Source organism: Hyposmocoma kahamanoa, unplaced genomic scaffold (genome assembly GCF_003589595.1).
Source record: "Hyposmocoma kahamanoa isolate Upper Pololo Valley unplaced genomic scaffold, ASM358959v1 64, whole genome shotgun sequence".
Classification (NCBI taxonomy): domain Eukaryota; kingdom Metazoa; phylum Arthropoda; class Insecta; order Lepidoptera; family Cosmopterigidae; genus Hyposmocoma; species Hyposmocoma kahamanoa.
The window spans coordinates 17,754,501-17,780,575 of NW_020653852.1; the positions used below are offsets into that span (position 1 = coordinate 17,754,501).

Below are 26,075 nucleotides of genomic sequence, written 5' to 3' on the forward strand. Positions count from 1 at the left end.
ATCCGATCCACTGCTACCGGTTGATTTCGAGTGCGGAGGTTTTCGACGTCTGTCATCATCACGTCCGTACAGCGATGTGAAATCTTCTGAACAAAACTTTTCAAAAAGCTCCTGCGAACTGAGCCGTGTCGAGCCTGTAGCATTATAAAAAGCCTCTGTCGGAGATTGTTCACCTTCGTGTTTGTCGTAAAGAGCGCTAGAACTCGCCCGCTTTGGTTTGTCCATTAAGCCAAATTTACAAATTCTCGGCATCCGGCGCTCAAATACGCCTTGTGAATGAGCCCGTGACGGTCCACGGTGGATGAGAATGTCTCGCCTTTCGGTAGGTAGTCGGTCCGAGGAGACGCCGCGGACGGCGGAGCGGTCCTGGGGCGGCAGCTCGGCTGGGGGAGGGGAGGCGGCGAACTCCGGTTCGTACTCGATTTCGTCCGGTGTTTCGGTGGATGGCCCAGAGCGTTCGAGGGATGCGCGAACACAATCGCACTCCTCGTGCTCATCGCTAAGATCGCCCTCGTCGAAGGAGGGCGCGCGAGGGCCGTGGCCGAACACCCGACGACGTTCTTCGGCCGCAGCGTCGTCGTCTTCGAGGCGGATGGAGCGACGTAGAGGTGGGCGATCGCGACGAGGGCGACGTGATGGCGCCTCGAGAGTGACGGCATGCGGCAAAGGCGGGCGTACGGAAGAGGGCAGCAGCCGGTCGAGCGACAGGCCGCGGCGCGGGCGCAGAAGACGTTGTGCCTTGCCCTCGCGTGGCGCCGCCGTAGGGCTGGTCTCCTCCGGCGTGGTGGGTAGCGCTGCGCCTCGCCCGAATTCGATGAACCAGAGCTCGTCCTTGAGTTCGCACTCTCACTTCTTTTCGTTCATGTCCTTGTTTAAGTAGTGCAGAACGTAGTGCAGCACGAGATCGTAGCAATATTTGTATTCAGTCTGAGGAATAACAAATAAGTCACAGCATATTTTATTTTTATTTCAAGAAGTCATTACTTCGGCATCCGCTAAATAGTTACCATGTTCTCAACTAGCTGCGGTCGGTGGCGCCGCACTGTCTTGACAGCCTGGAAGACGTCCACTTCACCATGCTGAATCACTTGCTCAATGCAAGCATTCGCTGCACAGTACACTCCTGCACGACTCCGACCATCCCTGGGAATCATAACAAAGTTAATGTTCTTTTGTTAATACTGGGTCCGGGTCAGGATTTAGACTATGAATAAGAGCTGGATGAATACTTCACATTAAATAGCACTTTGATTACGTAATATAATATCTACACCACCATTCCAAAGCTTTGTAGGTCTCCAAAATCATCAACTAAAAACAGCGTACCGTAACGGGTTGACTTTTATTGTGATTTTGTAGTATGTATAGTAGAAATTGTAATAAATCAAAGGAATTTCTGTTATTATTCGTATGAAAATTTAGAAAAAGTTAGGTTTAATATTTACCTATGATTTGTTAATGTTGTATGACCTACTAAGGCTGTCCTTCGTTCGTAAAGTGTTGACTTGTCTACAAAATTTATATCACTATTATAACTACTCTGATACTGCGTCAGTGTAAGTATCTCGTACACTGATGTGTTTCTCGGTACCGTCTTTTTTGCTCTTATGGCAAGGACATAAAGCTTTTTCTGATTTGCTTTAAAAATATTTCATTTTACATTACTGCGAAACGGAATGGAAGGTCTTTGTAACCACAGTGTAATGAATTTTACGTCAATTGTGTAACGTATAAACTAGATAGAACAAAGTACCTGCGAGAATTCCCGAGACTGCGCGAGAATTCTCCATAAAGTTTGTACGTTACATAATTGTCACAAAGTTCGTTATGTCATGGTTAGAAAGATATACACTTCCATTCCGTATCGCAGTAATGTAAATTGAGCCTAAATCTACGTTATTACTCACGGCGATACAACGCAGACAGGTCCGTAGTCAGTGCGCTGCCGCCACCTCTCGACCATATTCATTAGCTCGACTAGCGAGTTGGTAGACGAGGGCACTTTGTGGCCCATAGGCCAGCAAGTCAGTTGGAACAGTTGTACTGTCTTTGGTGGTGCTTTCACGCCGGCCATCAGCTCCGTAAGCGATACAATCTGATGAGGGCAGAAAAAAACAGTTTTCTTGATACGGTTTTCTTTTGGACGTGATAATTTTAAAATTGTCAAGAGACGCGACGAACAAATTGTGTGCCTGGTGGTAAGCAACGCGTCTACTAATAACATTAGCATTGCCACTCAGATTAAAAAAATTAAAATCACTACATAATTAAATTTTTATTGAATTGATATTCAATTATTTTTTGTGAAATTACTCCACTAGTTTGTTATAATTATTAATACAAAGATCCGGTCGGATTCGAACCGACGTCTTCTTGCATACCGTGCCAGACGCTATACCAACTAAGCCACGGAACTAACCAATGGACCTCACGAATTTTTCTATGTGCTTGCGTCGTTTCTTTGTACTTGGTCTTTCAACGACTTTTAAGTCGTAGCGCCATCTATGAGAAATCTATTACAGATTTATCACCCAGTTAGTACCTTTACAGCTACCAGTCCTGGTAGCTGTAAAGGTCCGACCGGATCGAAGGAATTTTTTCTGAGTGTTCGATCTTTGTATTAATAATTATCACTACATAATTTAGGCATAAATTTTACAAGTCCCATGTTCCAGCATTCTTCAAAAACAGAACGCAGTAATGCTCACATTACTGCTTGGCGGTAGAAATAGGTCTGGTGGCAGTAGTTCCCTGGGCGAACACTTTCACAAAGAACTCCACTTCTATGAATTTTTAGTGGCATTCGTCATTATTCTAAGGGATAATTAAAAGTACATAAATGTTATTTACCTTCTTGTTGATTCTGAATATCCAAGTCTTAATATTTGTATAATGATTGTGAGACACGTGATCTATCGTGAACACTGGTCCATATTTCTTCGAGTGTCGACCCTCAGGCCAGAATGGCGGAAATTGTTGCTGAAATTAAAATATATCGCGCGTTGAAACCAATAGAGTTACTACATGAAAATTTCGCGTTTTCAAATTTAAAGTTACTTTCAGAAACTTTATAATCCATTTCTCGAAAGTCTCGACTTTTTCTTTTAGTGACGATATTGGTTTCAACGAACTCAATAAGACTCAATTCCTTAAGAAAATTCCTTAATCGTACCGGTACGACTTAGGAATTTATGAAAATTATTTCTTAGTTTTATCAGCTAAATAATATATGTGTATACAACAAAACTAATTTTTTTTTGCCTTTATTATATAATATGCCTTTATTTGATTACTGAAGCATATTATTTTATTTCATTAGAATTTGTAAGTTCATTTCAGGAGAATTTTAATTTTATTTAATTAAAACTTATGATTTTATTTCAGAAATCATTTACTTATAAAATTTTCTTTCATTACAATTTTTAATTTTATTTCAGAAGAAATTGTAATTTTATTTCATTACAATTCATAAATCTATTTCTTAAGAGTTTAAAATTTTTGTTTTCTGTGTTCCCTCACACATGAGATTTTGGAATTGTTCTCTCACTTCAAAATTATTAAGAATTATTTGATTTTAACCGCCTTAGACCTTGATCTCTTCGATCTCCTTTTATTACTACTGTACAGTTTATGATGTCCTGACTGAAGTGTTATTCTAAGTACGACTTAGGTTACAGGTGGTACGAATTAGGTGACCAGGTGCCTAAATCGTACCAAAGGCGCTTTTTGAAATAAATAAAGATCCCGTTGACGCCAAAGGTTTTGTTTAATTTAAATAACCCTAAATATTACCGCGGCTTTTTCTTAGGGGGTACGATCATTGGGTACGACTAACGCAACCTTACCCGATGTAGCGCTTGGGTGCAAAATCCCTGGCGCCCTCTAGTTGGTACGCGATCAAAACTTACACATATAAAATTAGAAATATATAATTAGAAATTCGAGTGCAAATGGTGCGATTACAGTCGACATTTTTCGCGCTTTTTACTGGCGTCAAGCTCTACGGACTTACTGAAAATCAGCGCTGTGGTAGGTTACTGAAGAATATGCTAAGTCACGTGTTGACATGACGCTACAACACAGACTATATTATCTACTTAGTAGACTTTGCATCTTTGTTCTAATTTTAATTGATATTGTACATCTAATAATTATTTGTACATATGTAAACTGATAGTGTGGGTTTGTGTTGTTGTATTTGTGTTTATTCCTTAAAAATGATGTTTGGAAGCAACAGCCTGCGCCCGTATGAGCCGCACACCCTAGGTAAAGCCGGGACTGATACTATGGTTACAAAAAGTGCTTCCATATCCGTCCGTGGTAATGTAAATTGAGCCTTAATGTTTTTCATGGAGTTTCGTGTACTTTTGAAATAATGAATTAGACAATTAATTTCGCAAAAATTCTGACACTTATTGGGTATTACCTCGGACCCGGATATATGAAATACTTACGGAGTTTTTAGGAGGAACACATAGGACAACTACAGCAGCGCATTCATAGTCGTACACCAACGACCAGAATTCTCCTTGTGTCTTTATTAACGGCCATTCCGTAACGATGTACTCTCTGGGCTTTGTATAACCCTAGAAATTTAAAAGTCAGTAAGTAATCACGAAAGGCCAGGGGCCCGAGTCTGCTTACTTTAAAACATATCAGTTGTATGTTGATAGAGTGCAATGGTAGGATTTTGTACGTTTGGTATTTCTGGTAAAAGTTAAAAGTAGTGGATTGTCAGTGGTTAGCCATCAAGCGGCCATTGCAATTTTTTGGTATTCAGCTCACAGTGATGGCACATTTATGCGGCCATTGTAAAAATTTTTGCAAATTTTTGCCTTTGCTGTCTCTTTAAAACATTAAACAAAAAAAGGATTTCGTTTCGGTGTAATTAATACAGAAAGAGTAGAAAATCGAAATGAAACTTATTTATATGTTGTTACTTGTTATTTTTATATTTTCTTAAAAATATTCTAACTTTCTAATGACCGCAGTCATGTAAAATAACAATTTGTGATTACCTATGGCATAAAATATTTGTGTCTTAGTAACTCGAAAACTACTTTGTCTATTCTAAGACCATTTGGAGATATTAATAATTTAGCTTAAGGTTGTTCATATTTTAATGTTATTGGGTTTAATAAACGAGAAAAAAATGGCTACGGTAATTAGGCTGAAAACACCGAATTGTGACCGTACGGCGTAGTCTACTAATTATTTCACTTAAAAAAACATATTTAATTTGAAGACTAAATTGCTGATTAAACGAGATAATCTCAATGGAGTCTCATTGGAATTACATTGACCAGTGGATTACAGAAAATAGCAGAATCGGGACCCAGTTTAATTCGCGCAAGTGGAAATACCGCGGGTGACGTGCTCACTTCCCGACGCCGAAAAAACGACGTCTCTCGAGAAACCTACAGTAGGAAATTAAAATAAGTGATTGATACCAGTCGACTACATTTTTATTTTTAAATTAAGCCTAAAACACATAAGTAAAATAACGGGCCAGATTAAAAAAAGACTGCATTACTTCAAGGATCTGGTTTTCCGTTAAACGTGCCAGTGTATGCAATTATTTAAAATAGGTGGCACTTATACTTAGGTTTAAACTTAGGTGGCAGTGAAGAGGCACATTACTCGTCGAAAAAATGGCCAATGGATCTGAAAAGTTCTTGAGTCAAAAAGGTGGACCTACGACCTGGTGGATTTTCCGGGAGCGCAAAACCAGTCGTCCAAACGACCTTAGACAGGCTTATGCCGAGCAATGGACGTCTTTCAACTGAAGTACTTATAATATTACTTACATCTACGAACACAGCATTTATGTAGTCTGTAAAACTGTTCCCTTGGAAAGACGTCAAGTATGGACGAAAGTTATCAGCTGCAAGAAATAATATCGAATTACTGACAATCAAGAACTAAAGTACAACATTCACTTAATTCATAAATGATAGATAAATCAGATGAACTTACGTGGCACTACCAGCACGTCACGATTTTTTTCCCTATTGTCACCTCTATGGCCGCCAGCGCAATCTCCTATGGTGAATCGTGGGGTTTGCTTGCAAATCTGTTGATATTCCTTTTGATACTCATTAAGCTTGGTCACGGGATCCCTTTGGGACTTCTGCTTCAGTCTTTGAGAAAGTTCGGAGACGGGGAACCAGGATACTCCGCAGACTACGTGTTCCTCTAACGTGTCATACACGAATTTGTATTGTTCCTATTGAAATGTAAAAAAGAATTTGTATGAACTTTCGAACTAGATGTTTGAATAGATGATTCTTTCTTGATGATACTAAGTAACGGGATTAACAAGTCGAGCACCTGGTGGTAAGTGACACGCCTGTCCAGAACAGTTGCTGTGCCACTCAGAGCTTTAAATCGCAAAGATTTGAGGGGCACTGCCCCTGTGCCAGTTACCCTGATAAGTAAGTTGAAAAGTTCCACGTGCTTGTTATTTCACCGGCACTGTTACCTTTCAAAACCGAAACCTAGTAATTAATACTCACATTACTTGGCGGTAGAAATAGGCAAGGTGGCAGTACTTCCCTGGACGAATCATTAAACAAGGAGCTCTACTGCTACTAAAAATTATAGATTCGTAATAGATTGGTATGTATGTGCGATACCAGTTTATACCAGTTTAGTTTATGTTGTTTAAGAATTACGTGTTTATTTAAATGCTTCATTTTCTTCAAATTTACTTCATTTTTATTACTGAATATTATAATGTTATTACTGTTCTAAAACTAGTATTGTAATAACAGAAATTTAAGCTTTTAAACGAGTAAATATGACCAAACAGTCTGAGTATAATATAACTAAGTAGCCTTTACACGTGGCGTCCCAAAAATGCTTTCCTCGTAGTGGTCGTGTGGGCTGCAGCATTAATTGTAAAAGTCGCTGTTGCTCAGCAAAATGTAGATTTCGCTATACTACAAAGGTTTAGTTAATTAACTAAATGTAAACAAACCGTAATGAAGTAAGTATTTTATGAGGCATTACCTGGTTACTAATTGTAAAATTATAATGAACTTTTCGAAAATTGTTTTAAATACAGTGCGTTGATTTGCATTCTCGCCATATTAAAGAATTTCGTAATATAAATAATACTAAATCATCTAAAAATATGAAAATATATTCTGTTCAATATTCTGACCAATTAATTGTATTTCGTAAAGTTTTGCAAAATTGTCTTTAAATCGTATGCACTGCGCCTGGGCAGTGAACGCTCGATCACTCGGTATTTCACCAAACGATACGCAATCTTTCCCGATTGCTAAATTACCAATTTTTATTGTCATGATTACGTATTACTTACCAATTTTACATTAGGTACCTACCTATTAGAAGGAATTGCCAGAACTGTCTTGTCTGACTGGTTTTGCAAAAATTCGCACGTTGTCGAGAGTTTCGTTTCAACTGTCTGAGTTAGCACATTTGACTTCACAAATTTTGAAAGCGGCAACGGTTTTTGCGCGGAATTGCTCGACTCTCGGTAATCTGCGCCGTGTAAACTAAACGTTTCGCATCATCCTATTAGTCAAACGCTTGCCATCCATAATCAGAGAGAAGGAGATCTTAATGGTAATACAGTTCTGGTGAACACCAAACATCTCTCAAAGCACGCGCGATTGACTGCGCACTGATTGAAGAGGCGCCCGCTTGAGAAAGAGATAACAAGAGAGTAAAAGAGTCGTCCGCTGTGTGATAGCACGTGCCGTGCAAAAGTTCCATGACCTTTGGATCAGGTGATTCAAACTAAATAAAACTAAACTAAATAAAAAATAAGAATTTAAGAATTTTTTGCGATTTATTTTTTGTGGTTTGGGTTCAGTTTCGAAAATAGAATAACCTCTGTAAATATGGCGAGAATGAAATCAACACATTGTATAAGATAATATTTTCAGGTAATAGACAACATTTCGAACTACCTGTTTAAAATAGTACTAAATATGTAATGTAAACATAATACTTAATTTAAAATGTTTAATAACACGTATCACAACTTTCTTACGATAAACGACCTAAAATCCAGCTTTTAAAAAGATGACAGTTGTTAACAAGCGACCAAATTAAAAAGTACAGCGGTAATACGACGTAAGAAACTTACTACTAAATACTGTATTTGACCGGTTAACCAAGTGACAGCTGATGTTTGTTTACTTTTAGTAAATTACCCATAGTCAATGAAATTACCCAAGCCTTTGTACTATAAGCATTTTTGTTTTATTTTATTGAATATCATTGTTTTTTCTACCATAATATTCATGTATTTTTGTGAAAATTTTAATTTCGATATCTCCAAGTAACACTACGCCAACATAATTTTCGACCTGTTTTTATTTTGTTTTTTAATTTTTGTTTCACAAAATTCGTCTTTTGTTATTTTTTCGAATTTTGTTTTTTGTTTTCTTTTATTCCACAAAATTCGGGGAGCATAATATTAGTAAATAAATATGGCTGTTCCCAAAAATAACAGAAAATGACCAAAAAATAAAGTTGGCCTACGCCAACACTACTGTTGTTCATTGGAGGATATGTTGTTATTATTGATATAAAGATCGAACAAACACGAAGGTAAATTCCTTCGATTCGATTGTACTCGAACCACTGTCTGTCGTCTCAACGTGGCTACCGCTTTGTTATGAATCTGTCTGCTTGCTACTGCTGCTTGTGCTCTGTGTTCTCTGTCTGCTTGTTGCAGATCTTTGAATTGGGTTTTGTGAAAAACTTACGCCTCTTACATTTTTATTTTTTATAAGATTTATGTTCTATATTTCGTTTCAATCCGTTTTAAACAAAAATAAACAAACAAGTCACTGACCCGACCATAGACGGCTTAATGATGGCCAATTGTAATGCCACCTACAAATCGATTAATTAATTGAATGAATCGAATTGTTCAATTGAGTCGTACTAGCGGCTTTCCTCGCATAATCTATATGAGCATATTTAAAATTTCAATTTAAATCCTTTTTCAAATCCTTACACTTAGATACTCGTTCGATTGTGATTGAAATATTCGATATAATAATCGATTACTAAACTTTAATTGATTGAACCGAATGTTTTTTTTTTCAAACAGTACTATCCACCATAGTCAAGTCATAGAAGAACAGATGAAAAACCTCATTTTTGGACTACCATTTAAATGAATATTGTTGAAAAAAGTGATCAAGTCGAAACCTTCGAAATATACGTGGAAGTGTTACTTATTCGATTTATTGAGTGGTTGCTTTAGAATTTTAACCAAACAATTTTGTTCAAAATGGATTGCAACAGACAGGATTCTTAAAGCATAACAAATAACTTTGGTGCTTACTTCGTTTTCTATAAGGCCTTTTCTGGATTGTCGGAGTTTCTTGAGGTAACCGAAAACATCGAAGCAGTCTTCTTCCTCAGCCAGCTCTAGATTGGCATCGATTGATAAATAAACTCCTGAACGACCACCTCCGTCACTAGAATAAAGCGTATAATGTTAGACACTCGCTTCTTGTTTTGCTTTCATTGTCTTTAAAACTACTATACTTGTCGATGCCAAAGGTATCTTATTCATCATGAAGATGGCCTAACCTAAGTCCTACGACCCAGCAAATAACAATGGGAAATATAATTACACGTTTCATTGATTTGTGTTTGTCGTTTTTGGTTATAATTATTTTATAAAATATGGCACGATTGGTTTTCATGCAGATGGCGGTACTTGTGACAATTTAGGTATATGGCTACAGCACCGAGCGAACCTGTGAACAAATACATTAGCCCGTACTGATAAAGCTCTACGCTCCTTCTCCATATCGTCATCGTCTCTGAGATAAGGCTTAATTAAACGTCCAAGACGCATCCTGCATACTTAAATTTAAATACTCTTAAACAAAGCTTAACAAAGTGCTAACACATTCAGTGCGATTGATTATAATATACACTGGGAGTTTGCGTGATTATTATTAAAAATATATTTTTTATATTATATTTATAATTATTACATAATATACATTGTCTGAGTTTGCTCTAAACTAATCTAATGTTATTAATAATAGGGGTTAAAGTATGAAATTGCCGATTTGTACTGAAAATCTAAATTGTTTATTTTTTAAATTTTTAACAAATTTATTTAATCAAAATAGTTGCCATTATTATCTATACATTGCTGCCATCTAATGGGAAGGTTATTAATGCCTTTGCGATAGAACTCCGACGATCTAGACTGCACAAACTGTGTGAAAGCATTTTGTACTGCCTCCTGGGAAGAAAACTTCTTGTCACGTAGATGATTGTCCAAATCACGAAAAAAATGGTAGTCCGTTGGAGCAAGGTCTGGTGAATACGGAGGATGACGAATGGTTTCTAACTGCAGTTCCTGAAGGGTCAAAATGGTTTCTCGTGCTGTGTGAGGTCTCGCGTTGTCGTGGAGCAATAATGGTGAAGATCGATTCATGAGTCGGGGCTGTTTTACTGCTAGTTTTGTCAACATGGTTCGGAGTTCGGCACAATAGACATCTGCCGTTATTGCTTGACCAGATCGGAGAAAACTATAGTGAATAACACCATGCTGAGACCACCAAACAGTTACCATTACCTTTTTATTGGTAAGTTTTGCTTTAGGACACTGTTGTGGCATTTGACCTGGGGTCAGCTATTGCATTTTTCTTTTCCGGTAATCATAAAGAATCCACTTTTCATCACATGTTACAATTCGATCCAATATTCCTTCATTTTTGTACCGGTTCAACAAGGCAACACAAGTTTCAACACGCGTTTCTTTCTGCAGATCAGTCAAATCATGAGGCACCCATTTTTCGTATTTTTTTATTTTATTGATTTGACGCAAGTGAGTCAATATTGTGGGTAAGGTAACGTTAAACCATGCCGCTAATTCCTGGGTAGTTTGACTAGGATCGGCTTCCACTATCTCTCTTAATTCATCGTTATTCACCTGTGTGGGCGGTCTTCCTCGTGGCTCGTTCTTTAAGTCGAAATTTCCATCACGAAAGCGTTTAAACCAAAATCGCACGGTGCGTTCATTAGTAGACCCCTCTCCAAACGCAGCATTGATATTGCGGGCTGTTTCTGCCGCGTTAGTTCCGCGTCGGAACTCGTATTCAAAAATCACTCGAATTTTCGCAGTATCCATCTTTCTTGTCTAAATTGAATAACAAAAACAGTTGAAAGTCGATATTCAAATGTTTCAAATTAAAAAAAAAAAAATCACAGAAACCATTTGAAAAAAGTTTCATTCGAAAACCTCAAACCATGAAGATTCTATGAAAATTCAAAGAACCTATTGCAATAAAACGGCAATTTCATACTTTAACCCCTAATATTAATAAATTATTACAGGTTATCCACCCAATGCAATAGACTCGCAAAACTACTACATGTAACATAAGATATAAAGCGCAGCCTTTGTAAATTCACTCAGAGAATAATGAAACAGATCGATTCTATTCGATATTTCGTTCAAGGTGTGCAATGTGCGCGTTAGTGGACATTCCGTCAGTGGATTAGCTCTTCCACGCGGCACCGTCAGTAGTAGTAGACGGCGACGTCGCCCCAACGTACCTATCAGGAACACATAAGTCTAATATCCCTAGTAGCATCGGATTGCATAGCATACCTCTGACAACCTTCAATATATTATATCAATTTCATACACACATCAAAAGTCATGATTGTCAGTTCTTGGCAAAAATGATTTGATCTCTAGTTACTTTTGATTTGTGTACATTGTGATGCACACGTGGCCTTAGGGGGTTATAAACACTGAGACATGGGTCGCACAAACTTGACAAATCGTAGACCATCCCAATGTTGCCATGTGATTATGCGTACTAACCAATGAGAATCTCGGAATTCAATTCAATTCAATTCAATTCAATATTTTTTATTTCAGAAAATAATTTCCATAATATGTTAGTACGCTTTCAACTTAGTCTATGTTAGTATTAAATATTATCAAGTACATTTGTCACTAAATTTAACTAATTAACAATGTCGTCCAGTGGCAGGCTATTTTACACTCGAACTTACACCCCACCACCCTCATGATGGCATTGGAGCTGCCGCGCACTCTGAACATCAGCGACGCTACTTTCTTTCGAATTATCGCATGGAAGCCGTCAGTCCGCAACTTGGCAAACATGCCCGATGCACTGCAAGAACGCGGCAGCCCCAATAGCATCCTGAACGCGTTGTTATACTGAATACGCAGGGCGTTGTAGGTCTTCTGCGTATATGTCACCCACAGGCTGCTTGTATAAAAAGATTGGCAGAAGGCCTTAAAAAGCGTAATCTTGACCGCTTCTGAGCAGAGAGCAAACCTGCGAGTGATCATATTACTTCGTACCGCCAACGCCCTACGCTCACGCTCGATGTCATAGTCATCCTTCAGGTCTTCGGTTAAAATGTGGCCTAGGTATTTAAATTGCTTGACTTGCAACAAAGCTTTCCCATTTAACATGACAGGCGGAACGTTCAGTGGGGTACCTCTGCCGGCTGTGAAAACCATTATCTCACTCTTTTTGGTATTATACCTTAATCCATGAGTTTGCGCATAGGATTCACACACCTTTAGAAGCATCCTAAGCGCGCTAATCGATGGGCTCAGCAGCACCATGTCGTCGGCATAGCTGATGTTATTGATGTTAATGCCATCAATGGAACATCCCGCATGCATGCTGCTGAGCCCACGGATCAACTTATCCATGTACAGGTTGAAGAGCTTGGGAGACGTCAGTCCCCCCTGTCTCACCCCACACTCCAACCTGTACTCATCCGACCGTTCGTCCGCCCATCGCACACAGTTAACCTGGTTGTCGTACCAGTGCCTAAAGATGCCAATGAGCTCCGACGGGAGATTTGTCTCCTCCAATTTATTCCATAGAATGGGATATGACACTAAATCGAACGCTTTAGATAAGTCCAAGAAGCACGCATATACTGGCGTGCTTCTATCAGTGTAGTATCTGACAGTGTTTATTTATTTTATTTTATTGGAATTACATTCACAATAAAATTTAGCATTTTCTGAATAAATACATCAAAATAGATCAATTTTCGATAGAGCCACCATTCTTGAAAATCAGTGAATTATTTAGTTAGCCGGAGTAAGCGTCTTAAATATACTTCTCGATGCCTTAAGAAATACAAAATCAAAGTTATGATATTATAATTTGGAATAACAAAACTTGATTTAAGGGTAAGATCCACCTGTTGAAACCTTAGTTAGGTTTCATGTCAATCCAAGTAAGGTATATATCATATGGGCCATGTGGCCTGAATTATATAAATAAATAAATAAAAATTCTCACTTGCAATGCACGACCATCGGCCCAGCAGCTGGATTAGTTGCAAGGCGTCTGCCGACAACAGCCCTGACTCTCCTTCGAAACTCCAGAAGAGCGTTGCTGAATGGGCACGTATGAGAATGCCATTGCGTATAGTGGAACTGGAGAAGGAACCGCTCTTCTATCACCACCTGTGTAAAATTGGAGATGTTTTGGTAAGAATTATTATAATTTAATTGAGGCGACCACGATGAACACCACGAACATTCAAGGGGACGAACAAGTCATCCGCTTGGATGGTTAAGCGACTCGCCGAACCATGAGAATTTGTGCCACTCAGACTTTTAAATCACTAAAATCTAAGGGCCACTGCCACTGCGCCCGTCACCCTGAGGCATAACTTGACTAGTCCCATGTGCCTGTAATTCCACTAGCATCCTTACCCGTCCAAACCGAATTCCAGTAAGGCGCCGCGCAAATGTGTGTCTTGTGTTGGATACAAGCAACCGGCAACTAGAGGCGAATATTCTATATTCATACAATTTATTTTTATGCAAAGAAGGAGGCAAACGAGCAGACGAGCCACTTAACGGGAGGTGGTCGTCTTCGCCCATGGACATTTGCAACAACAGATGAGCTACCTATGCGTTGCCAGCCTTTGAGAGCCCTGTAAATACGCTTTTTGAAGAACCCCACGTCATAATTCACAGTCGCCGGTTGTGGCAGTCAGACGCCGTCGCCGGTTGCTGCAATCGCAATTGTATGAAAATGGAAAATTCGTTAGTTGCCGGTTGACACACGTTTGCTTGGCGGCCGAAATAGGTATGGTGGCAGTACTTCCCTGGACGCTCTTCCACAAGGAGTTCCACTGCTAAACAATTTTTGTTTAAAAAAAACTGTAAAGAATAAAACATTTTGGTATATCAATTTTCGTCTCTGAAAAGTAGCGAAATATATAGGATATCGTACGTTTTTCTCTGTCTTGTAAAGACGGAAGGTGCGTATGTGGAAGTTGGCTAGCTCCTCCTCTTGCACAATGCCCACACTGATCTCGCCGTAGGTCTCATCTTTCTCCTTGTTCGGAGGCCAGTACTGGACGCACATCACCTGTAAATTGAAGACTGAATTACTGAACTACACCTTTTAAAATATAATTAGAACCAAAAATTTACATGACACATGACAGTATTTAAAATACCTAGTATAGTCTTATAAAATTTTATTGAATTGATATTCAATTATTTTTGTGAATTTACTCCACTACTTTATTATAATTATTAATACAAAGATCGAAAAAGTCAGAAAAACTCGGTAAAAAACAGAAAAAACAGGAAAAACAGAAAAAAATCTGAAAAAATCACTTCGATCCGGCCGGATTCGAACCGACGTCTTCTAGCATACCGTGCCAGACGCTATACCAACTAAGCCACGGAACGAATCAGCAGACCTCACGAATTTTTCTATGTGCTTGTTGTCGTGTCTTTGTATTTCGGTTTTCAACGGCTTTTTGGTCGTAGCGCCATCTATGAGAAATCTATGAAAGTTTTATCACCCAGTTAGACCTTTACAGCTACCGGCCTAGTAGTAGTCTGACTAATTAGACAAGGCGTCTAATTAGCCATACTGTCAGATTTTAGATTTTAATTTCTTTTCAATACTATAATTTACGGATTTTTTCGCGGGAAATCGTGTTGTCTTTACGGTGGCCATTTTGGAATTCTTCGACAGTATTTAAAATTGTGTTGTTTTGATTGTTGTTTTGTTTCTTTTTTTAGGTTTTTGTTTTTTATTTTATTTTCTTACTGTATAAGTTGTGGCGTTGCAATAGAAGTTCTAAACTATTCTAAACAATACCGAACCAGTAGAAAACTAATCATTTTTTGTTATATTATATAATTTTTTTCTTATGATGCCAAATGACGGGTCGAACAAGTCGTGCATCTGGCGGTAAGCGACACACCCGTCCTTAGCAGTTGTGGTGCTGCTACATTTGAGGGGCACTGCGACTGCGCCCGTCATCGGGAGACATAAGTTGACAAGTCCCATGTGCCTGTAATTTCACCATTCTTTGTTTTTGTTTTTCAATCAAACCAACGTTTCGGGCCCTGTCACTGCGCCTATAAATAATAGATTAAGCTTAATTAACTTTAAAGAACTCGGTATTCATTATTCTACTATACCCAGAATCTCAAATACCTTCCAAGAAACATTTGAATTTCTATGTCGGATATATTTATTTATATTATATTTGCATCGGGAAACGGAACTATAGTTGCTTTCCCGAGGTTTATTCAGTTGTGCATAGGACAAGTCCTGCAATAGGAATATAAAATTCAATTTTCTCCGAGAAATAAACAAGAGTCTAATAGAAAATAAGCTACACGACGGCGAAATATTATAAAGGAATAATTTTCCTTCTCACCCACTTTCATAGGTTATAACCGCGGTACAAGGAAGTAATTTTTGTTGGAAATATGCTTAGTTTTACAATACAGAGCGCAACAAAAAGTGTAACCTTAAGGTTCTCAATTCTTCTGTACTTTTTTGTGAACCGAATTTGAGGATTTTTTCTAACGAAAAGGAAGTACCTCAGTCCCATTCCAACTTGAAGAAACTATTCCACTTCTAAGGGTGGCACTAGCAGATGTTTACGGCTTATTGAATTTCACCCACTTTCCGTTAACGGATTTCAATGAAACTTGGCACATCGATGTATTTCAAATGAAAATAAAACACAGCGAAAACTTTTGCAAAAGACCAAACAACTTGTTTACATACTTTTGAGGTCGGTATTTTTTAATAAAACCATAGTATTTCGTGGGTAAACCCACATGGATACCTCTCTGTCGCGATGCCAGCAGAGAGGTTAAGCCGGATTAGTACCGGCTAAGAGGGCTTACAGATGGCGACTTTTAGCAATTGCGATCGTGCGTTTGTATCGGTGCAGTCGCGCGTTTTGCATCGATGCAATAGTCTATAGATCGCAAGGGTATCGATGCAATCGCGAGTTTCACGAACGCGTTTTTGCATCGCTGCTTAAAATCGCATGCTTGTGTAAAGATAGATTCACAATTCACACATTTTTTTTTGCCGCCATTTATCACGTTACGCGATATGATTTTTAGTTGACCAATCAGGAGCTGCGATATTCTAACGCGCGATGCAATTTAAAAGTTTGCTTTAGGTGAGCTTTTCATCGCAAAACGCACCAATATGAGCGATGACGAATTCTTACTGTCTGATGGTGGGATCCTTTTTTCGATATAATTTGAAGTGTTTTTTGTGGATGTAAATTTAAATTTCTTATGTGGATTTAGCGGTAACTGCGTTCTAGTTGCTTAGTAGTAAAAATAAATTAACGGTAAGTGCTTTGTATTGCAAACATTAGTTAAATTTTAAGTTATTTGTCTGTCTGTAAACGATGGCGCATGTTTCTAACTAACGTTTTTCCGCTTTTCAATAAATACAATGCCAGAAATTAGATCTATTCAATAATAAGAAACATAAACTTCGTATTACTAACCTATAAACACCAACAAAACTCATAAACGACAAAAATACGAGGTCTCTCAACAAATATTGTGCATTCGCGGTCAAATCGCACTCCGCGATTACCACCGCAATGCGTTCAATTGCCGCAACTACATTGTGACTCATTTCTGTATTGTGAATCCACCTTAAAGGTAGACTTGAAGCTTGAAGAAGCGACTGTATCGCTACTGCATCGCGTTTGAATCGCTGGTGAGAGTCGCCGTGTGTAACCGCTCTTAATCGATGATTAAGAACTCTGTCAAGTCTGACACTTAAGTTTACAACTATTATTGAACTGTACGTTTGTTTTTATTCTTATTTTTATGATAGGTTTCAATTTTGTTGAAATTAAACAACTATGTGACCGACTAAAGTACGCTATTGTCTAAAAATGATTCACTATTATTTTGTAGACTTGAAAAACCCTAAATTGTTGTTTCCGGGAAACCCAGGCACTGTAGTGTGTTCCATTTCTTATGTTCCCTTGTATTCCATTATATTTACGCCTAAATTGATTTTTCTCATTAGATTTTTTAACCGATTTCAATAAAAAGGAGGAGGTTCACAATTTGATTGTATTTTTATTTGTTGTATGTGTATTACGGGATAACTTTTTAACGGGATTACGGGGCATTTGTGAACCAATTTTTGATTATTCTTTTTTTTTCGCTGGGTACCTCAGTATTGGCCGCATTCAAATTTGAAGAAAATATTCCACCTCTAAGGGTAGGAAACTAGGGGATGAATTCGGTTTCGCGCACTTTCCGGTAACCGATTTCAATAAAACTTGGTAAATAGATGTAATTCCACGAATTTGTGGTTTTTTTTTTATAAAAAGGTTACAATTGTGATATGAGACGAACAAGTCACCTGAATTACTTTTACCAACACCCTTACTTTTCTAAACTGAAACGCAGTAATGCTCACACTTTTACTTGGAGGCAGAAACAGGTACTGTGGCAGTATTTCCTTAAATGAACCTTTTCACAAGGAGCTCTATTGCCTCTAAAGTACGGTTGCTCCTTTTTGTAACACCTGTCTACATAGTCAATATTCTTTATTGGTAGTTAAACTTTACGTTGTTTCCTCTAAGGCGGAAGGAAACAAGTAAAAGAAAATGTTTTCACAACTTACCTATATCTGCTGCCAAGCAGTGATGTAACATTACTGCGTTCCGGTTTTGAAGCGTAAGGGTGTTGGTGAAATTATAGGCACATGGGACTTTTCAGCTTATGTCTCAGGGTGCGCGTTACTAAACACCAGGTGCACGATTAGTTCGTCCCGATATTATTAACAAAAGCGGGAATTGTACTACATGTCTAATTATACCATGGCTATACTGAGCAAGTTTTTTTTATAAATAATTATTAGACAACATTACATACGTTGCTCTGATCCCAAAGTAAATAGCTAAATCATTTGTGTTATGGAAAATCGGAAACAACCGTACCACAAATACCCAGATCCGAGACAATGTAATAAAGATAGTTAGATATAGATAGATAGTCTACACTGAACAGGCCGGGGAGCGAACCCGGGGATCGAACTCAGAGATGGCGACACCATGAAAACCGGTGTGCAAGCCACTCGACCACTGAGGCCGTCAAATTAAATATCGTATACGTATTTTGTTGCCTAACCTCAGTCTCACTTTTCAAATTCATTTCGAGAAGGTACCAACAGAAGTAAATGTCGTATGAATCAAAATAATAGGCGAATCACACATATTCTCTAGCATCTCTACAGAATAAAAGAGCCATTGAGACCCATACCACATTGCTTATGCACATATTTTACCTGTTACTTGTTTACGGCTTTGTAATATAGGATCCTTGAATCCTTTAGCTGAGGTACAACGTCTATTTAATAATATAATAAAAGTTTTTTCACCTTACTAGTTCATAAAGGCTTCCTTTCTCATTAGAAATCTGCGCGCAAAAGCGTGTTTTCCACGCTAGAGTGGAAAAGGTTTTTGAAATTCGAACTTGACGATCGACTTTGGTGGAATTAACTTTTTCTTTTGTTGAAAAAAAAAAAAGATAATGACACGTTCAACTACGCGATTTGTCGTTTTTTAATTATTTTTTTTTTACAATATCAAGTGACGGCACGAACAATTCGTGCGCCTGATGGTAAGTTACACGTCTGTCCATAACAGTTGCAGTGCCACTCAGTGCTTTAAAACTGCTGCTAAAAAAAATATAAAAAACTGGTAGCAAAAACATAATTATTACACTAATAATTAATAATTTATTAATAATATACTATTTTATATGTATTAATTACTATTACATTAATAATTCATTCGATTTATTTCTTTGTCCTAAATTAACATCTGTTTTGTATGGTCATACAGTCAACGCTGACCTTTAGACTTGTAAAGAGCCCGAAACATCTGGTTTGTTTAACAAAAACAAATAAACGCGATTCGGATCTGAAAAAAAACAGTTTCATTTCCAATGTTTTGGTATTTTGTTTGTACACTTTTGTAACCTCGAAATTGTCTTTAATTACGTTCTTTGTTTTGCTGAGACCGACTGTACCAATACCTACCACCAAGTTCTTAGTAGGGCTAGCACAATAGGGCGCGACTAGCGCGAGAGATGAGAAGATTTCTATGCGAGAATAGCGGTGTCTCGCGCTTCAAAGTTATTAAAATTTCATGAAAATATACCTTAAATGTTTACTCAACATCGAAATTACTTTGTGTGGCATGCAATGCACAGCAAAGAATACAACAGAAAGGCAATATAAATTAATAATAGGAAACATGAGAAATGGCTCAGCTATTGACTTATAAGTCCTTTGATGTATGATTTTATTGCGTATCTACGCAACTGCCATTTCTCTTATAATTATACCTTTTGATATAAAGGACATTTAGATACAAATAAACGTTTTGAAGGAATGTTTCTTTTCTTATACATAACGATAATTATTGCATTTCTCTTTCTTGAGGTTATTCCTTCAATTAATACGAACAATGTTTACATCAGCTGTTTCGAATATTTGAGTAATTTATTTTATTTAGTATGGAACAGATTACATTAGTTGTTTCACGTATTCCGGTCATTTAGTTTATTTAGTATGCAACAAATTACATTAGTTGTTTCGTGGATTTCGGTCATTTAAGTATGGAACAGATTACATCAGCTGTTAATTTATTTTGAACACTTATTTTATTTGATATGGAACATATTACATCAACTGTTTCAGATATTTTGAACATTAATTTTATTTAATATGGAACATATTACATAAGCTGTATCGTATATTTTGGTCATTAATTTTATTTATTTTATTTGTTATAGAACAGATTACAACAGCTGTTTCACATATTTTGAAAATTTGTTATATTTGGTATAGAACAAATTAAAGAAAACTACAAACAATATTCTTTAATTTCATTTCTTCTTCAGCACAAATTGTTTATACACTTGCTAACCAAATAATTATCCATTCCATAAATATGTATGCGTACTTATAATGTATTGAATGTTCACGGGGTAATTAATGATCAAAGAACCCCTGTAAAATACTGAAATGAGTTAAATACGGAAGCGTACCAAAATCAATATGCTATTATGGGATTGAGAGCAATGTGGGAGAATTGCTTCCTGAACTGAGAGGGTCAACGATTTCAATCCCGATGGCGGTATTTAAAAAGAAAAACAAGGTCGATATTCATTTTAGTAGTAGTGGAGCTCCTTGTGAAAGAGTTCGTCCAGAGAACTACTACCCCGTTGTCTATTTCTGCCGCCAAGGAGGACGTCAGCATTACTGTGTTCCGGTTTCGAACGGTAAGGGTGCTGGTGAAATTATAGGCACATGGGACTTGTCAACTTATGTCTCAGGGTGACGGGCGCACTGCCAATGCGCCTCAGATCTTTGCGATTTAAAGAGCTGAGTGCCACTGCAACTGTTATGGGCAGGCGTGTCACTTACCATCAGGTGTACGATTTGTTCGTCCCGTCAAATGATATTATAAAAAAAAAATTCCGCCTAGTATAGGGGAAATACAAATTTCTCTTCACAAACTTCTTGTCACTATGGTGACCTGTATAATAGTGGGCAGGCCTTCTTCGAAAACCGCTGTCACTACAGCTTAACAATATTATACAATAAGCTAATTCCTACAGTGAGATAAAACGTTTTTATAGAGGAATATATATTTTTGGTAAGTTTTTTTTATAATATTAAGTGACGGGACAAACAAGTCGTGCGCCTGATGGTAAGAGCTACACGTCTGTCCATAACAGTTGCAGTGCCACTCAGCTCTTTAAATCGCAAAGATCTGAGACGCACTGCCACTGCGCCCGTCACCCTAAATCTAAATGTACATATGTGCTTAATTGTAAATTGAATAATAAATTTAAAAAAAAAGTACATAAGTTCACAAGTCCCATGTCCTGTAATTTCACCAAAAGTTAGCATTTCTTTCGGAAGTTTTCTATATTATTGAGAAACTCAGTTTTTTTCTCGTAGAATTGTAGATAAGCCCATGATTGTTTGCTAAGTATGATTTACTTTCTATGTATTCTATGGTCTATATATTGTGCTTATTACTCAATAACTCATTTTAACAATTTAGTTAGAGCGATGCCACACGATGCGTAGCGTGTCGGCGTTGTGAAGACTTAGCGGTAAGACTGTGTTATATTACCTACATATAAATTAGAACTACATGCATTGCCTTACAAATAAATGGACGACGGGTCTAATACAAAAACCACGAAAAAAATGTCCCAAGTCAACCTATTTAAACGTAGTGACATGTCAAGGAATATGAAAAAGCTAAAACGTTGAATTTAAATTGTAATGTCATCGCAGTACTGTTTAATTTTGCTTGCTTCGCTGTCAGTCGAACAAACGAAGACTAGAGCGTGAATGACGCTCTGTATACGATTTTAACGCCCTATAAGTTCGGACACTTTTTAGCGCGGACCCGACGTCATATAATATAATTGTAAGTCAATGACTACATGCCAAATAGTGCGTTGAAACCACGGCAGAAAGAAAACTATGGAACTACTATAAGTCTCGATTATTATCAGAACCGCGGTCGCCTAAACTCACGCCTTCATAATTTGAAACATTTTGAAATCTTGATAATGATTGGTCGTAGTTCAAATGTTCAAATTTAAAAATAAATAATAAATTCTGGTCTGTTAATATAACTTAAACTGTACCCTGTTGGCATATAGTTGAAAGTTCCATATCAGCTTTACCTATTATTGCAAGTTGATATCATATTGAAATTTCAATCGATTTTTTTATTATTTTTTTATTTTTTTAGTTAATAGCTAAACGTCGACGAATTCGAGATGTTTACGGTGTTCTCCAAAAAAGAAGCAACCATACTGCAGCGGTATAAGATCTACTTTCGTTTCATATGACAAAAAAAATGGTTATGATAAACAGAAAATTGAAAATTTATTACAAACAAATAAAATAAGACTCAGTGACGGTACAAAACACCACCGTATATAATATTACAAGTGCGACTATAATTTTTGCACTCCAAAGTAGCGAAATAAGGCATTTTTATACGATTTTCGAGGTTTTGCGCGAGATAATTGATACGTCCATAACGTCCAAAGTGAAAAGTGCAGACTGAGCTCAAGTATGCGGAACTCCGTGACCTGTTGACACATGCCACGCAAACTAAGCTCTTCTACTGTATTTATTGTTCAGTGGTTGAAACGATGCGCGTTGATAGAAGGCGCGCGCGTCATGCAAGGGACTAGCAGGGGAATCTCCTAGTCCCTTGCTCGACGCGCACGGGGAGAGGTGCCGCCGTATCCACCCACGGCGGTGTTACTTTGCGATTGCGACACCGCATTACTCGTGTAGCACTCGGTACGTTGAAATCATAGTGTCACGACGACGCCCGTGTGACATCGCTCTTAGCATTATTGCAGTTGACCACACTTCGTTGCAATTTCATTTGTTCTGTTATTCTTTTGTAAGTTATATAATTTATTATTTTATGGCCAAGCGATGTCAGTGTAATCGAGAGATAGTATAGATATAGCATAGATAATATAGATAGTAGAGACGTTATACAAGAATGTGGTGTATAACTAACGTGTCCGTTATTTTTTGCCGTTTGTTTTACAAATAAAACACATGCTTATGATAGTTACGAAAGAAATATTTAATGATTAAAAAAAAATTTGAAGAGAAGTAAAAATTTTTGATGATCAAAAATTAAAAAAATACTTAATCTTGTATGGCTTCATCTTTCGCTTTCGTACCACTTTTTAAAATTATTGTCAGGTGTGTCCTATTTTGTCAATGCACCAAGATTAGATTTTTAATGTTATTTTATTACGTATTTAATTTTATTTTTGATTGTAGTTTATTTTATTGCACTTTTGAATATTTAACTGTAAACTAATATAGTACCTAAGGTTTTTGTTAACTAGTAAGTGGACCTATGTTGTCTTAAATAAAAACCATTAATTCGACACGAATTCATCGCGCTCACCCCGCTCGGCCGCCGCGCGGTCCAAGAGCGGAGTCCGCGTTGCCGCCGCGCGGAGACCGCAAACGTCTAACTGTCATGGCAAAATACGCTCGATTTGTTTAGCGTTTACGTTTTAATTTAAATGAGCGTTCCGGGCACGCGGGCTAGCCTGACTTAAATTTGGCATACGCGGAGGCCCGCGCGGGGTCCGCTGGTAATTTTATTGAGAGGAATTTTTAATGTACATGAAGGCGTGGTAACTGGGCGCTTGTTATTAAAAGCGGTGGTCACGTTATGTGTAACATACAGTTTTGCGATCAAACCTTAATAAAGTCGAAGGTCTTTGTAAGCATGACAATGGCTGCGGCGCGCTGCTGCCAAATCATCCGCCAGAAGTCCACCACAGTGTCCTCTGTTGGCCCCTGCGTCACGATGTACGCGTTTGGCTTTAATATACTCTGTGGACAAACAAAAGATTTGTTTATATTTTTATTTATTGAAACTTTATTGCACACAAGATAGTACAAATGGCGCTGTTAGACATTCTGTACCAGTCAGTAGTTAACAGGGGTGCATAATGTGACAAATTAAAAACAGATAAGATCAATATAAATATTTATGGTACTTATTTTAAACATAACACAAATGTACACATAATACATGACTAGCTAACTATTTTTACATATATAAAGCTATAGATAGAAATAGAACGCATACTTCCCGATATAGTGGAAAAAAGATATTTATACTGTTGTACGCGGTTAGGCTTCAAAGCAAGAATCAAATATGGGAAGACCTAAGTGTGGAAAATATGAAAGAGTGATTAACGGCCTGCAAAAACTATAATATATGGAGGAAATATTTGTGCATTTTCATGAGGTACACCCTGGTTAATTTCCGCTGGAAGTAGAAAAATGTTCGAAATTCAAATAAACAAGATGGCCGCCATACAAAGTTCAAAGCCTCCTATCACGGAAACTATTTGAGATAGGTTGGAGGTGCTGGAAGAAATGTTATACAAGGTAATAGTGGTCAACTGCCTGTGGCAAAATAAAATTCAAGATAGCGAATTACAAATGGCGGTCAAAGAAAAACTTACTTCGATCCGAATTCGGCTGAAAATTGGCATGTCGAGGTCTCTAGAAGTATAATATTTTAGGATAGGAAGGATAATAATTTGTGGTCAAAATTTGATGTTGGCGGCAGAAAAAAATTTGTTCTGATCCTTTTGAAAATTGGCATGTCTCTAGGAGAGCTTGATAACAATTTATGATAAACATTATCTTTCGCCATTTTTCAACATGGCCGCCATACAAGCGTTTATACATATTTGCTTCAATATAACTATACAATACAAAAAAACAATATAAAAAAAATATGTATAGGGGTGTTTGATAATAATTTGCGGTCAATTTATTTTTCGCCTTTTTTAAATATGGCTGCCATACAAACTTTTTTGGCGGTAGATAAACATTTCTTCTAATTCGACTGAACTCATATTATAATGACTTCAACCATAATTTGGGATAAAAATTTTGTTTCCGCCATTTTTTGATATTGCCGCCACACAAGCGTTCTTTTTTTATGTAAAAGGCTGTTGAAAAAACTTGCTTTGCTCGGGCTGAAAATTGGCACGAAAAGATTTCTAGGATTGTCTGATAATAATTAGTGGTCAAAATATTATATTTTTGTAATTTTTAAATATGGTCGCTATTGAAGAGCTATTTAATTTTTTTAAAACAAAGTCTTAAGTACCGGAGACGTCCGAACGGTCCGAAGCGTCCGTAGGGTAATACTTACAGATGCGTAATGGATTACGAGTACAAGATCTCACAATTGTAAAAATGTAACCCATACCCGATGTAGTGGAAATGAGATACTTATAATAGCGTTGTTGTATCTCGACCGTCTCTCTGTTAGATTCCATTTTTTTCGAAGCTGTGCCAAAGAGAATTAGGTGGAAACAATGCCAAACTACTGCCCAATTTCCTGTACTAGGAATACCAGGATAACGATAACTCTGAGGGCAATACCCAGAATACTCAGACCAAAATCAACTTACAAATATTTGTTTCTTAAATTGGCCTAAATCATGCCATTAAACTGGGTTATTTGTAAAATACAGACAACCTCTCAGGACTATATTACTAACATCATAAAGAAAAACTTCTTCCATGACTTTTGAATCTGATATCAGATTTTACTTTCATACAAATATTGATAATTCTGTGCGGTAATAAAAAATGTGCGAGCGCAAATACCAGTCCGACAAGTCCTATGTGCCTGTGATTGCACCAGAACCCTAACCCTTCAAAACTGGAACACAGTAATGCTGACATTACTGCTTGGCGGCAGAAATAGGTAGGTTAGTAATATACTCCTGTGAGGTTGTTAGTATATGACAAGTAACCCTATAAAGGTTATTGCTGTGTGTTACACCGTTCACAATTTAGTTAAATGATAGAAACAAGGAACTTCATTAGTGGAATCACTGTCTCTTAAGATAGAGGTTCACCCTGTTTATGAGACAGGGTCGTCCATTGCTATCCTGATTCACAAATTGAACACAGTCATCTTTACGTTTAAATATAATTTTTGTATGTTGTATTTTTCTAATTTGTATTTGTGGAAATAAATATACAATTTAAATATAACGAGTAACGACATCTCTAGCCAGGGCTGGTTGCTGTAAAGGTATCTAACTGGGTGACGAAATACTTAAGATTTCTCATAGATGGCGCTACGGCTAAAAAATCGTTGAAAAAGTCAAATACAAAAAC

The 26,075-nt window shown here is 37.4% G+C and overlaps 1 protein-coding gene across 2 annotated transcripts in view; it reads right to left on the reverse strand.

The window, feature by feature from the left end:
* Positions 1-787: 787 nt before the first annotated feature.
* The window catches only part of LOC113230720 (receptor-type tyrosine-protein phosphatase kappa), a 282,010-nt gene continuing 256,722 nt past the window's right edge, over positions 788-26,075 (reverse strand). For both annotated transcript variants that reach the window (XM_026464784.1, XM_026464783.1), the window contains 11 exons: positions 23,619-23,753; positions 14,265-14,402; positions 13,320-13,486; positions 9,332-9,467; positions 5,977-6,226; positions 5,808-5,884; positions 4,455-4,586; positions 2,851-2,979; positions 1,908-2,095; positions 1,008-1,143; positions 788-927 (listed from right to left, as the gene is read on the reverse strand). In XM_026464784.1, coding sequence (XP_026320569.1) covers positions 847-927; positions 1,008-1,143; positions 1,908-2,095; positions 2,851-2,979; positions 4,455-4,586; positions 5,808-5,884; positions 5,977-6,226; positions 9,332-9,467; positions 13,320-13,486; positions 14,265-14,402; positions 23,619-23,753 — 1,569 coding nt within the window. In that variant the 3' untranslated portion in view covers positions 788-846. The remainder of the gene's footprint in view (positions 928-1,007; positions 1,144-1,907; positions 2,096-2,850; positions 2,980-4,454; positions 4,587-5,807; positions 5,885-5,976; positions 6,227-9,331; positions 9,468-13,319; positions 13,487-14,264; positions 14,403-23,618; positions 23,754-26,075) is intronic.